Below are 15167 nucleotides of genomic sequence, written 5' to 3'. Positions count from 1 at the left end.
CGCCCGTCGTTCCACCCGTGCAGAGTGAGTGCGGGGTGCTTGCCTCTGTCTTCCAGCCGAGTCTTTTGCCATCTCATGTTTAGCTAGAAGCTGCTTGAGAACATTTGTCTCCTCAGTCTCTCCGGTTTCAGTTGGGGAAGCTGCTCCAGACACAAGCAGAGCAACCAGCAGTGCAAATACCACGAAAACTTTCCCTGACATTCTCTCTGCGCAGTAAGAAAGAAACATTTGAGTAAACATGAGATGTATTCTAAAAAAAATTAGGTATCAAAAATGGCAAACTTACTGTACCTGTGAAGATAGGATGAGATATGTACACAACAAAGTGTGATGAGCGTGATGTCTCCAGTGCACAACTGCTGATTCCCAGCAGGCTGTCTCTTTTATACCCAAGTTTGGTGTCAGCATAATGGCTTTCAATCAAATACTGATAATGGTGTTCACCACAGAGCGTTTGATTAAGAGATGGATACATTGGAAAAAGGATGTGCGCAAAGGAAATTATGCAAGTTTACATGGAGAAACACATCATTATATTTGTCACTTAAGACCTCTTTTGCACTGCAATAACAATAAAACAACTCGATGTGTTTACACTGAAAATCCAATATTTCCTTAGAAACCATTTAAAACAATACAAATCTGATGTAACAATAAAGACACTGTTAAAAAGTCAACTTTAGGGAGGAGGAAACACAGGTTTCCTGTACCTGTACAGAAACGTACATTTAAACAACGTCCCATTTCTTTCAGTTTTTTTTAACTGGTAATATTTATTGAGAATACTATACAAGTCTTTCAATTTGCACATTATATGTTGTTTACATTGCTACTCTTCATATTTTTTATATATTTTCATCCATTCTCTTCTATTTATCATTAAAAAAATCGCTGAGGGGCTGGAGCCTATTCCAGCTACCATGGAGTCAAGAGTCATACACCCCGAACGGGTCATCAGCCTGACGCAGGGCTAAGACATAGAGACAGACAACCATTCGCAATCACATTCACAGATATTTATTTATATTAGCATGAACTATGTAAGTGAAAGTAAAGCAAGTGAAAACAAGATACCTAAAATCACTTAATGAATCAGAATCATCATTGAAATTACCCCCAATTATAAAACAAAACACATCACATTCATTCATACTTGGATTGAATGTATTTACCTGCAGCTTTAAAGAAAAAAAAGTAGAAAGTTACATAGACGTTACACAGATGTCCTTCATAATGTTCAGGCTGTAAACATTTCTGTGAAACGTTTTCTTGACATATGTTTAAAAAGCGAAGTTAAACGGTGATACATCAAATATAAAATGTGCATAATTTATTACTGTCATGCTGCAGCCTGTACTTTCCACATGACGTACACACCACCCTTTTAGCAAAAGTCATACTTGCTTGGATAACATTAGCTCTGTTTACATACAGTACTGTATAGATTTTTTTTTCAAGTGTCCCAGTTACTCTGAATCCAGCGTCCCCTGATAATGTGTGATGTTTAACTGCTTGTAGAAACTCAGCCTTCATATATTTTTCTTCCAGGCAGTGAAAGTGTGGTCTGTCCGCTGTGAATGATTGTCTGCTACTTTGATTTATGCAATAAAAGTGATAACAGCACAATGGAGAGCAGCAAATGTACTTCAATGTATGAATCTACAAACTGCCTCAGGGTATTATAACTAATTTGTAATACATACAGAACACGAGCCTGCAAGTTGATAGAAAGGCATATGTGACCTTTATCCAACCTCAGTCTAATATCTTCTAATACACTGCTAGACAGATTATTACTGGTCTAAATATTTCATTTTTGTTATCTGCAGACTAAAGGGACACACACCCATCAGTAAAATCTGATAATGTCCACAGACACCACCTGCTCTTGACAAACTGCTCCTTTCACTTGTTATTTAGTTCAGATTCATACCCACACACACTGTTAGCTCAAGGCTGCATCGGATGTTTGGTGCAGGTTTTAGTCACTGTCACTGATTTTCTCTTGTCTCGTCTCAGGTACATGTCTTCAAATTCCGTCATGCTGGTGAAAGGTTATGATAAGACGTTTACATTACACATGAGTAGTGTTTCCAATGCAAAACTTCCCGATAAAACTTTCCCTTTGAAATTCCAAATATATCCCAGAATCGGACCTCGCAGTTTAAGGAATAATTTTGCTGATATTCCATAAATGATTTTTTTGTAAAATCCACAATAAAGAATACCAAACAGGATTGTTTTGAAGAAATGTTGAAGTTTAAAGACAAATTGTGGTGAGGGCTGATTAAAGGCTCTTTAACAATATGGTAAAGCTTATTTGGCATTTAGGTCTGAAATCTGTATACATGTAAAGGTCGGTTCCACTGAATAGTGCCATGTAAAATACTACAGTGTACTCAGTCATGCATGTCAGCAGTATGGGTGTGTTCCACAAAGGTTAAAATGATTTTCAGGTTCTTGTTAGTCACTTCAGAAAGGTTTACTCTGACCACATGTTACCTGAGCTTCCAGAGAAAAAGGTGTGACAGCGTCAAAGGTGTGACAGCGTCTTGTTTTGGTATGTTTGGGTGGGGATGGTGGTCTGGAACAGAGATCACAGCTCTATTTGGACGGGTGTATATTTAAAATCATTTATGGTGCCAACAGCTATTAATGTTGTTGTCTGCTTCTTTCAATTCACAGAACAAAAATAGCTTTAGCCTCTCAAACAAAATTGTGGTTGTGCAGAGGAACCAGTTTCTAATAGTTAAATCCTTTTTCTTTCACATGAGTGCATGTAAAACCTCGTGCATATAATACTTTTCATTTTGTCCACAAGTGTCTTTGTGTGGTGCAGTTTGAGATAAGGAGAGACTAATAACATAATACAAGAACACAGACACAGATTACAGAGCTCTGCTGTTTACTTATTATTTTAAAGATACTATATTAGAATACACACACACACACACACACACACACACACACACACACACACACACACACACACACACACACACACACACACACACACACACACACACACACACAGTTTATTCAGATTTGCTGACTTTCATTTTTGTACAGCTCTGTTAAGGTCCTTTCCTGGCATTTCAGTCAGGTAAAGGTCTGGAATTTGGGTGCCCAGGTCCTGTGACTGCAAAATAAGCCCAAACCCTGAAATATCCATCACTGTGCCTGACAGCTGGTATGAGCTGTTTGTACTGATATTGCGTGCATTATGCCTAGACATCTCCACGCTGATCTTGTCTGTCCAAAGTACATTGTTACACAAATCTTGTGCTTTGTTCAGAGGCAGATTTGCATTGCCAAACTATTCTGCCATGCTCTTTTTAAAGAGAAGAGGCTTTCCACTGTGCTGTCTAATCTTTTTCATCAGTGTTTCTCAAGGTAACTGAGGCCTGTAGACTCTGAGATGTAGCTCTTGGGTTTTTTACAGAGCGTATTTGTTGGTTTTGCAAATTGTTTTTATTAAAACTGTTACCAACATACCACTCATTGTTTGGTATGTGCAGATGAAGCTGTCTTACACCCCCAGAAAGGCTTAACAAATACCACTGGCTTAGGCATAATTACTGCTCATAGGTGGTTGTGATAGTGATCTTTTTGTTAAACTTACCTTCTCAGTCAGGGTGAACATGAAAAAGTTGATCACGCTACCTGCCATGATGCACCTGCTGACTTGCATTTTAGAGAAAAAAAAACTTAACTATCAAATGCAGTGAAATTAATTTAAAAAAAAGAAACTGATCATACCCATCCAAATACCTTCTCCCCCCATTTTTATATAATTATTTTACTCTTGTTTGTTGTCTTTTCAGCTTCTTTTGGGTAACTCACTTAAAATCATCTTAGCATTCATCTGTGCCCCATAAAGTAACGAGTAGGAAGTGTAATGAGTTAAGAAGAAATAATTAGCCACATCTTAGGTTTTGGCTGGATTTCAGCATAGTTATCAGTTAAGCTGTCTGACTAGATGTTCCACTTGTCTTTCATCAAAGTTTGTCTAATGAAGACTTACACACCCAATCGATGGAAACAAAAACAAAGACAACAAAAACTATTATCTGCATACCACACTGTTGTTGTTGCATGGCATTTGAGACTGCCCCCCTCACTAAGAACCCTATAAAATACCCTGCTGTGTCTTGCAGGATCACACCTCGGAGACATTCCTTCTGTGCTCACCATCAGCCTCGCATCACGACAACCTCCTGTCACCATGGCAGCCTCTTTGACCCAGCAGAGCAGCTACAGCGTTAAGCAGAGAACCTACAGTTCCAGCAGCCTGGGCGGATGGAAGCAGAGTAGCACGTCCTCTGTTGGCTACACACCCAGTGTGCATGGCGGAGCTGGAGGTTATGGGACCCGCATCTCAAGATCCAACTCTGTCTTCTCTTTAGGGTCCGTGGGCTCATATGGAGAGACTTCTGTAGTCGGAGATGGGAAGGCAACCATGCAGGACCTCAACGACCGCCTGGCTGATTACTTGGCAAAAGTAGGTTTTACTGATGAGCGCTAGTTGCAAGAATTACTCCCCCCCTTTATTTACTTTTAACAATTTGCATTTGTAATCACTAGTTAATAAATAATAAGATTAATTTCCATATAGTAAAATAACAGTTTCTAACAGTACATATTGACCTAACCCTAACCCCCTTTATTCTATTATCTTATCCTATTCTATTGCTTTTTTCCCCTTAATGTTTTACTGCTCTTAAACTTGTACTTTCTGTTTTAAACTTGTACTTGACCAAAAAAAAAAAAAAAAAAAAAAAATCCCACATGTGGGACTAATTAAGGTTTCTCTTATTGAATTTTTTCATGCAGCACTTATAATGGGGTGTCTTTATATTGTTGTAGTGAGTAAAGGATCAACATACTCACATACAATAATGAACACACACACAAAAAAAACCCAAACCCCAAAACAAACTAACAAAAAAAAAAAACATATGAAATTTTACCAAATGGAAAAATGTAGAACAGTTGCTTTCAGACAAATAATGATAGCCTGCTTGTATGAACCAGTATTTCCTCGTGATGTGCAGGTGCGTTCTCTGGAGGCCAAAAATAGGCAGCTGGAACTGAACATCGCTGAGTTCTGTCAACAAAAGTCAACTGTTGTTACCAAGAACTACGGTGGCTATTTTTCCACCATCAGTGACCTGAGAGCCGAGGTACCTCTCACACTTTACATAACACAACACACTGAAAAGCAAACCATTTTACAATGCACACACACGAAACCTCGAACATTGCCAAACACCCGAAGTAAACATCTATGCAGGCGACTGAAACATCTTTCCATTGTTTTACTATCATAAAAATTATTGACACCAATTAATGCTGAAGTGTGGATTTGAAGGGTTAGAACCCGTTGTACGCTATGTGACTGATAGATGGCATCCAAAGAAAGCTGAACTGCTGCGGAATGCAAAATAATTTGCTCAATATCAATAAATGAAGAGTATAGCCTATACGCGGTCAGAATTTCAGACAGTTTATTCATTTTCTCCAATTAGATTGCAAGAAGATTTGCAGAGAACCAGGCCATCCACGTGCAGCTTGACAATGCTCAATTGGCAGCGGAAGACTTTAAAATGAAGTAGGTTTACATTCCTTTGTTGCTCCGTGGTATTTCTGTCACAGTCTGGCGAGGGCAGACTGTATGAATTGAAAAAGGACCCAAAATGCAGACTCCAAGGAACAGGGAACAAAACTTTAATGTTAACAAAAAGCGAGCCGTTTAATATGGCTGGTAAAAAAGGTACAAACAAAGGGCAAGGCAAACTGAAGCAAAATTAACACAAACCTAAACTGGGAAATCTAAACAAACAATAAGAAAAACCTAGACAAGAAACTTGGAAACATGGCATAGGAAACATGGCGTGGACAACAGACGACCTGACAATCACACACTGAAAACAGAGGACTTAAATACACAGGAGGTGATTAGGGGAAGTGGAGACACATGAGGAAACAGCTGGCACACATGAACATAATGACGTCACAGTGGGAGAGTAAAACTGAACATGATGAACACAGAACACCAGACCTCTTCACAATAAAACAGGAAACATAATGAGACATAGACATGACAACCCGAACTTGACAACGTAAGACACAGACATGAAACGCATGAAGAGCAGGGGAGATTTAACATGGTTGGAAACACGAGGGGAAAATAATAACTAGAAACACTTAGGCATAATAATACAAACTTGATAACATAAGACACGCAGCATGAAACACGAAGGGTGAGGGGAAGCTTAAATACAGGGGAAGAAAACACAAGGAGTCTAATAACCAAATGAACTTAGATAACCTAATGAACAAAATAAACTCAAACTTAAAACGCTGGGTCAAAAGACCCAGGACCATGACAATTTCTTTCTACCCCATATTACTTTATACCAAATATGAAAAGAAATCCCACTACATTTGGGAGTTTTTGTTTTATTATTTATTTTTTTCTTTTGAGACCATACAATCGTTACCCCCATCAAAATCGTGAAAATAATGGCATCTGAAAGGGCTGCTTTTCTTCTGTAGATATGACATGGAGATGAACTTGCATTTGACCGTGGAGGCTGACGTATCCCGTCTCCGAGCAGTCCGCGACAGCTTGACTCTTGGCATCAGTGACTTGGAGCTAAGCATAGAGGATCTGAAAGCAGAGCTGGCGCAAATGAAGGCGAATCACAAGGAGGTAAAAGGCGTATAATAGAAAAACAAACCTATTAAACACTGCTAAAGAGATTGCGTGAGTCAATGCTTTCCATGGTGCAGTGTCGCCATCTGCTGGTGGTGGAAGCGCTTACACTTCTGGATGGATTGGAGATTTAAACACTTTTTTTTTGTTGTTGTGTTTTTTGTTTGTTTGTTTTGCATGTTGCAGGAGATGAGCCAGTTGAGCATCCAATGCAGTGGCTCTGTAAATGTAGAGGTGGACAGTGCACACTCTACAGATTTGACAAAGGTCCTGGAGGAAATGAGGGAGCAGTATGAAACTGTGGGGAGCAAGAACAAGCTGGAAGTCGAGAAATGGTTCCAGTCGAAGGTGAGGTTCCTAAAATGTTCAAAACGACTCCGGTAGATCCTTTAAAAAAAAAAAAAAAAGTTCAAATTTTCTTATTGAATTTTGAATGCTTTCTTTTAAAAAGGTGGAAATTCTCCAGAAGGAAATCATTGTTTCCCAAACAGATGTGAAAACGTTTCACAAAGAGTTGTCCACTCTGAAGAAGACCTACCAAAGTTTGATGATAAGCCGGCAAAGCGCACACACAGAGGTATGGAATAACAACCCAAAAGTACTGGATATGAAGGTTTTGTAACTGAAGCCAAATGCACATCGCAGTGTTAGGTCTAATAATCTCAGCTTGCTGAAGCTAAGAAGTAGCAGACCCGCTCTTTTTTTCTCATATTGTACCTATCTCTGGTATCTTGGTGACACAGCTGCAAGCAGAGGAGGCAGGAAAGAGAAACAAGGAGAGGAGAGACAACAAACAAACATTGCCTTGGAGGCTCATTTAAAAAATATAATCAGTATTCAACACTACGACATAACATAACTGCCGTATTTTATGAACTCACATGTGATCATGACCTTTCAATATTTTTTAACTAAAATCATTGTGACATTTTGCAATGTGGCAAGAAACTCAAGACGGTTGAAGTGAGAGAAGGAAAACAGGATAAAGACATGCTGTGGAAGAGAGACAGAGATTAATAACAAGTGTGGTTCAGCGCAGAGAGGTCTATTAACACATAGTGACTGAGCAAGCAAATGAAAAAAAAAATAGAATCCTAGAATATAAAATGCATCATCTGAAACAATAACAGAACACTAATCACCCCTTAAATGTTTAAGGAATTAAGAGTTATCTGCTATTTTAATTCCCCCTGTTTATAACAGTCATGAAAAACCATATTCATGAACTTATGAATTTCAAAATAATGTTGGTGGTGTATTTCTGCTCAAAAGCTGAGTTAAATGAGAAAATAGCCAAAAAGTATGTTGCAAAAAATCAAACAAACACATGAAAAAAACATTAATAAAACAAATAAAGGACAAATATACATATAGCTTCCCTACATTTGATTGGGAAATGCTTCATACTGGTTGACATCAGCAGATGTCGAGCCTGGTTAAAATTACTTTTGCTATTTGAAGCACATTAGGTTCGTAATGTTTTAATTGTTAGCGCAAGGGGAATGATTAAAAAATTAAATCAGTTTTTTCCAAACATATCAGGACATATATTAATTTGCTGTAACAGAGAGGAAATGATTCTTCCCACTGACTGTACTCACATGGAGCTGTTGTAACCTCTCTGTCCTGCAGATTACATGCCTACAGGAAAATTTGGAGGAAGTGAAAAGTCGCTATAGTCTTCAGCTTCAACAACTGCAGGTCACCATCTCCACCCTGGAGACTGAGCTGCAGGAGCTGAAGGCCTCTCTTCTGCGGGTGCAAACAGAATATAATGAGCTACTGGACATCAAGATGAGGCTGGAAATGGAGATTGCTGAATATAGGAGGCTGCTAGAAGGAGAGCACTATGAAAAAAAGGAGTAAGAAATTAAAAATGTATCTGTTTTTAATCGATTATCAATTAAAGCAAACAAAAATGTTTTTAAAAAAATGTTTACGCTCTTCTTAGGGTGGTGGTCATCAGCAAGGTCGTAGAAGTGGAAGGTAAGAATCTCCATCACTCACTGAACCAGAACTTCAGATCTTGTCGCAGTAAAACTGAAATAAGCTCTTTACACTATAGTGATGCGATGCATTGTCTTTGCAGAGCGTAAACCCCACATTGAAAAACGAGTGAAGACAATCATCGAGGAAATTGTTGATGGACAGGTGGTCGCCTCCTCTGAGGCCACCCAAGTGGAAACAGTTCAGTAACCTGTGCTCCCCTCACCTGAGCTTCTAAGTTGTTAAAGTGCACGCTAGTTTCTTCTGGGGAGTTCTCTTTGTTTTCATCTCATTATAAATCGAAACATTGCAAAATGCAGAAAATGCTCATCTTTACACAGTGCACGAGCCTTTGGATAAGTATGAAACCAAACTATGAATAAAAGGCTGAAAAAAATAATGATGATTGACTGATTGATTGTATTTCATTCCAATATATACCGCAAATGAAAAAAAATATCACTATCATTATTTTTTATTCTGAGTTATAAATGTGTTTTCACATCCAGAAGAGGAGTATATTTTGAATACTGACCTTGCTTTGGGATCATTTAATCACAGAGCTAACAGAATCAACTTAAAATATAAAGCCACTGTCTCCTGTACTTTTCTCGTTTGACTACTGAGGTAAAAATCACAAGAGTATGTGAAAACAAATGATGTATTTAGCTTGTAATTTCATATTTAACCACCAGGTGTCGCCTTTGGTTTTCTTTTTAAAAGTGGTCCTGGCCCAACTTCAGTGGATTGATTGTATAAGCTTATTTTGCTAAAGTGGAAACAGATTGTTGCTACACAAGAGACTTCTAGAAGCATGATCAGTTTCCCTTACAGAACAATAGACAAAGATCTGCAAAGAGCATAAAAATGAAGGCGCATTACAGATGCTATTTCCGAACTGTTGGAAAAATGGGTGACACTGGATCACAGGCATGGAAACACACAAAAGAAAGGAAAGAAATAAAATATCACAGAATACCTGTGTTATGCAAGCTTGTGCTCTAAGTATGAGTGAAGATGATGTTTGATTCATCACAGGCATCTTTATTTGGGTGGAGCTGAATCAAGTGGAGGCTTGAGATCTACAAAAAGCTTCTCAGTGCTTTGATGAGTTAATCTGCTGGTTAAAATGACTCAACCCAAAACTGCCTTCTTTTCGGTGCTTTTGTATTCCAGTACTTTGCCACACTGATCAATCCTAAGTGCTATTAAACGTAATTATCGCCCTTAATTGTAAAAGTGAACCTTGCTGTTTCAGCTGTTTTCTACACAAAGAAATATCAAGTTAAGGCGAAGCAGTCATTCATACAACTCATCATCTAAAACTAAACCTGAGCATAAGTAGTTCATACAAAATTGTACAATTGTTGGACCGTATGCAACTTAGGTTCCTAATTTATGTGCATAAGGTCATGTTTTAAAGTGAAATTCAAATGTTACATTTACCTCAGGGGTTCAAACTTATGCATAATTTCAAAAGCAAAATGCAGTCACATATGGTGGGCAGATTCTCAGTGCACGTGTGTTTTTCTGTTGCACTCAGTCTGTGTATGTTTGATAAAAAGAAACAGAAATTGTGTATTTTACTTGCTTGCCTGCATTACAGAGGGAATATTAGTACGGCATAGCATAGATATTGTGGGGTTTGACTGTGTGCACATGGTCTCTTTATCTATATCCCCAAATTTTTTAATGGTAAAAAAAGCAAATCTGTCTCAGTGAACATTGTTATGCTGTCTCTGCTGTAAATTTCCAGACCTATTGAATGAGATGTTCCTTGCTATAGAGGGTGTGGCCAGTCATTGCAGGGCACTGGAAGAGGCAACAGAGACCAGTTTGGGCCTGAATCATAATAACTCAAAACATTCTCAGAAAAAAGTACCTTATTGCACCTTTAGACATATCACAGCGTGGGCTGGTACCGTCTGTGGTACTGTCATTTTAACCTTGACATTGTCTATTTTGTACCTTTGTGGTTTGTACGTTACAAATGTTTCCTGCTCATATACAAGCCACATATATGCAGTGATAAAAAAGCATACAGCATGACTCATTAGCTTGTAGAAGCCTCTTTAGCAGCAGTAACTTGAAGTCACCTGTAACTTTATCTGTTTTTTAGATCTTTGTGGAGGAATTTTGGCACACTCATTTGTACATTGTTGGTTCAGTTCTTTGAAGTTTGTGGGTGTTCATTTCATGCACAGCTCTCAAGAGCCTGCCACACTATTTCAATCAAGTTGGGGTTTGGATTTTGGGCCATTGCAACTCCTTGACTCTTTTCTTTTTCAGTCATTCTGTTGTAGATTTGCAAGTGTGCTTGGGATCATTGTCTTTTTGCATGACACAATTTAGGCCAAGCTTTAGATGTTAGTATCACATTCAATTCTAGAATACTTTGGTATATGGTCGACTTAGTGACTGCAAGGTGCCAAGATCCTGTGAGTGGAAAACAATCCTGCATCATTACCCCTCCTTGACCATGCTGACAGTTTCTATGAAGTGCTTGTGCTGATATGCTGTGTTTGGTTTGCCTAAAACTGTTCTGTGCATTCTGAAAAAACATCTCTTTTTTGGTCTTACCTCTTCACAAGACATTGTTCCAGAAGTCTCGTGGTTTGTTCAATTGCAACTTTGCAAACCTAAGCATTGGAGCCATATTATTCTTTCTCCTGAAAACCCTTTCAAACAAGCCACATTAGTTTAGTGTATTGAATTGTTATGATCTTAACATGCTGAGGCCTGAAGAGGTTTTCAGACTTTAGGCTGCATTTGCTGTCCACTCCTGGAAAGATTGTGACTTTGTGCTAAAATACACCTGAATGCACCTGAAAATGAACCACAAAAATGTATACACGACTGGTCGCAATAGTTATATTTGTGTAGACTATACCTGTAGAGAATGAAATGGACTTTCGCTGTACCTGTAAATCTGAGAGTGCACACATGGAGAAAGGCAGATGAGCAAAAAAAACCCCAAATGATTCTGTAATGAATCATCAGAACTCTCGCTTTCTTGCCTAAAGGGGGGAGATATTGTTTTATACTGGCTCATATGTAACATACTCACACCCAGGAAAAAGCTCTCTAAGCTATTTGATCATGTCACAGCACATTTTAAACATGGTGTTCCTGTTCTCACCCCAAGCTGCATTTATTTCTGTCAATGAGGCACTTTATACTCAGGCTTGAACACGCCTTTGACATTCCAAGAAACTGGATACGTGACACTGTAAATCTGTCAGAAGAGTTATGGACACGGTTTTTGGCAAAAGTCCAGTAAGTTTAACTGCAAGTACATTTCTCCTTCACGCTATATACAATAGTCTTCCACAATGGCATAAATGTAGTGAATATTGTTTTTAGTCTTATCTTCTTAAGATCTGATTATGGCTTTAAGTGATTGGCATCAGCACTGGTTCTCAGGAATATCTCAATTACAACCATTCATACTTCATTCATAATTTCATACTTCACACAACAGCTCACCTTGCCCTACACATACAATTACGCTAATCAACAGAACTGATGTAAAACCACAGCACGGTTTTTACTGTCAAAGAAAACAAGTGTGCAAATTGTTTCGCAATCAACAAGAGCGTAGTAGGCCCACACCCGAAGGCAACCGGTGACTTTTTAACAAGCGAACATTTGACACTTTTTAAAATATATATTTAGTACAAGACCTTGAACAAGACCTTTGTGAAAATTCATTTTTTATTTTGATTCCCCCCCCCCCCCCATTCAACATATTTACAAATGCAATTCCAAAAAAGTTGGGACCCTGTGTAGAATGTAAATAGACACAGAATGACAAGATTTAGAAAATCTCCTAAACCTATATTTTACTCACAATAGAACACAGAAGGGCAATGTTTTTCACTATGTAGCATCGGCTGTCTTCTTTTAACAGCAGTCCATGAACACCTGGCAACTGAGGAGAGCAGTTGTTGGAGTTTTGAGACAGGATTGTTGTCCCATTCTTGTTTGATATAGCTGCCCAAAGTCCTGGCTCTTCTGTGTTGTGCTTTTTGTTTCATGATGCACCTGATGTTTTGAATTGGTGAAAGGATTGGAATGAATGTGGTTTAGCTTACTATACTAAAACACATACTTTACCAAAATATGAAAAATCTTTGCCTGAAAAAGATATCAGCATTGGTGGTGCCTTTCCAGAGGCAAGCTCGCAGTTTCATGGCAACTAATCCTCCCCAGTGCAGAGATGCAGTCTTTCAAACTAAGCATTGATGACAAGCTGGACGGACCCTTTCTGCTTCAGTCCAGAGAATGGAGTGTTAATATTGTCCAAACAGAATGTCAACTTTCCATTTGTCTGACCATGGAACAGTTTTTCACTTTGCCTCAGTCCATTTTAGAATGAGCTTTGGTGGTCCAGAGAAGACAGTGGCTTTTCTGGATCATGCTCATATATTGCTTCTTTGTGGCACGATCCAGCTTTAACCTGTATTTGTGGCTGGCACAGCGAATTGACAGGATCATGCCTGCTTTTAACGCAGCACCACCTGAGGGTGATCGCAAGCATCTAAGTACTGATTTTCAGTTCCCTGTGCACAGAGATTTCTCCAGATTGTCTTTTTGATGATATTATGTGCTTTAGATGAAGAAATATTCAGTCTTAAGTTATACGTTGAGTTACATTAAATGGTTTTTTTTTCAGGAGATTGGTGAACCTACACTGATCTGTACCTTTGAAAAACGCCTCTCTAAGATCCTCTTTTTAAACCTAATCATGTTACTAAACTGTCGCCAGTTAACCTAATTAGTTGTATTTTCCTCTACCTGTTTCTTTTTAATTCCACTTACTTTTCCAGCCTTTTCCTGCCCCCATCACAACTTTTTAGAGAAGTGTTGCAGCAGTCCAATTCAAAATGGACTCATATTTTCCTTAAAATAATACATTTCCTCAGTTTAAATGTATGACTTGAATTCTATGTTCTATTGTGAATAAAATAAGTGTTTGTGCTACTTTTCTTTACATTTGGATTTGCATCAATAGATCATCTTTTATGAAAAAGGGAAGTGCACTCTTGGGTGTAGAAGTTAGTGGTTATATTGGAGAATTAAAATCTTGGCTAATTGCTAACATAATGCTGACGGCAGGGGTGGCAAGTTTTAAAACACCTCCAAACTAACCAAACTAACTCTAATACTTCTTCATGCAATGTTTCATTCTAGCACAAGTAAGTAAAAATATTTAAGTGAATGCACTTTGTCATGTTGTGTAGCTTTCCATTGATTTCGTGATCTACAGATCAGTGAGTATGAGATTCCTGTCTGTGCAGGTTTTGCCTAATGCCTAAGGAAACATGAGCTGTTCATCATTTTGACAGGATTCTTGACAGCAGCCAATTAGCCACATTATTAAAATGTTCATACCTAGAAGTTAATAAATGTTCCTTTGTACTCTCACAGTAACAAATTTATTTTCATTCAAGTAATTTATTTATTTTTAAATCAATTGTGTTGGTAGTAATATAGTAAGTCAGCGTTACTGAATCACTTTCATGACACTGACGCTTGTTGCTAAAAATGTTCTGTCATTTACGACACATTATTATTTCTTTAACATTTGTTTTTCTGACCAATCTTTTTGCATGTTATACACTCTAAAATGTTAATCAGCAGAAAATCCAAAAATATATATTTAGCAAATGACATGAAGGGATGAACTTCATCTAAGTGATTCAAGTGCACTATTTGTTATGCTCTGTGCACATAAATTATCCTCTGTTATGAATAACCAGTCAGCATCTCAGATATAATTTACAGCTGTTTAGCACATGCAAGAGACAGCTTTGCAACTTGCAAATGATTAGCAGCATCTGGTTTTGCTAAGTAGTAATTGCTAAATCTACTGTGTATGTGCAAGTTCTGCAGCAGTCATTTCTGTGAGGCAAAGGGAAACTTTTTACTGGCTAGAAACAAAATAAAAGCATTGTTAGAATCATTTTCTACATTAAAAATGAAAAAAAGAAGAAAAGAATATAAAGACACTATAGAGTAAAGAGAAAAGGTAAATGCTTTGCAATTTTTCAAATAGATAGGTAAATGGTAGGTAAATGGTAAATCTAACATTTGCACCAGACTGATGTGGAACTGTTGAGCAAAATCCCCCAGGGTATTGTAAATGACTTAAAATTGGTGTGGAGAGATGGAAAGAAGCAAACAAGCAAGAGCTTGTTCTTATTCAGGCATGATGCACACGTCAAAGTACAATGCCAAGAAAAGTCAATAACAAGCAAGCACATTTCTGGTGAGCTTTCCAGCAGTGCAGTGCCAAATCTTGAATAAGGCTAAGTCTTCTTTGACATCTATAATACTCTGCTAGGCAAACCTGCAGGCTATTGCAGGGCAAAATGAACAAACACATAAAAGATGATATTTTAAGGTAACATTGAGGGAAAAAAAGATGTGTGAGAATAAGTGTGCTGCTGGCTGAGAGTCA

At 38.1% G+C, this 15167-nt stretch overlaps 1 protein-coding gene across 1 annotated transcript; it reads left to right on the top strand.

The window, feature by feature from the left end:
* The first annotated feature begins 2515 nt into the window (after nucleotides 1–2515).
* On the top strand, nucleotides 2516–9083 carry LOC308395305 (keratin, type I cytoskeletal 19-like). Its single transcript, XM_080880097.1, has 10 exons — nucleotides 2516–2539; nucleotides 4158–4501; nucleotides 5055–5183; nucleotides 5529–5611; nucleotides 6559–6715; nucleotides 6905–7066; nucleotides 7170–7295; nucleotides 8351–8580; nucleotides 8670–8704; nucleotides 8808–9083. Exons 2-10 carry the CDS (start codon nucleotides 4226–4228, stop codon nucleotides 8912–8914), a joined length of 1305 nt encoding a protein of 434 aa, XP_080736223.1. The 5' UTR covers nucleotides 2516–2539; nucleotides 4158–4225; the 3' UTR covers nucleotides 8915–9083.
* The last annotated feature ends 6084 nt before the right edge of the window (nucleotides 9084–15167 follow it).

The sequence above is a fragment of the Rhamphochromis sp. 'chilingali' genome (genome assembly GCF_963969265.1).
Source record: "Rhamphochromis sp. 'chilingali' genome assembly, chromosome: 4".
Taxonomy (NCBI): Eukaryota; Metazoa; Chordata; class Actinopteri; order Cichliformes; family Cichlidae; genus Rhamphochromis; species Rhamphochromis sp. 'chilingali'.
The sequence above is the reverse complement of the archived record's forward strand: the minus strand, read 5'-3'. Positions and strand labels throughout refer to the sequence as shown.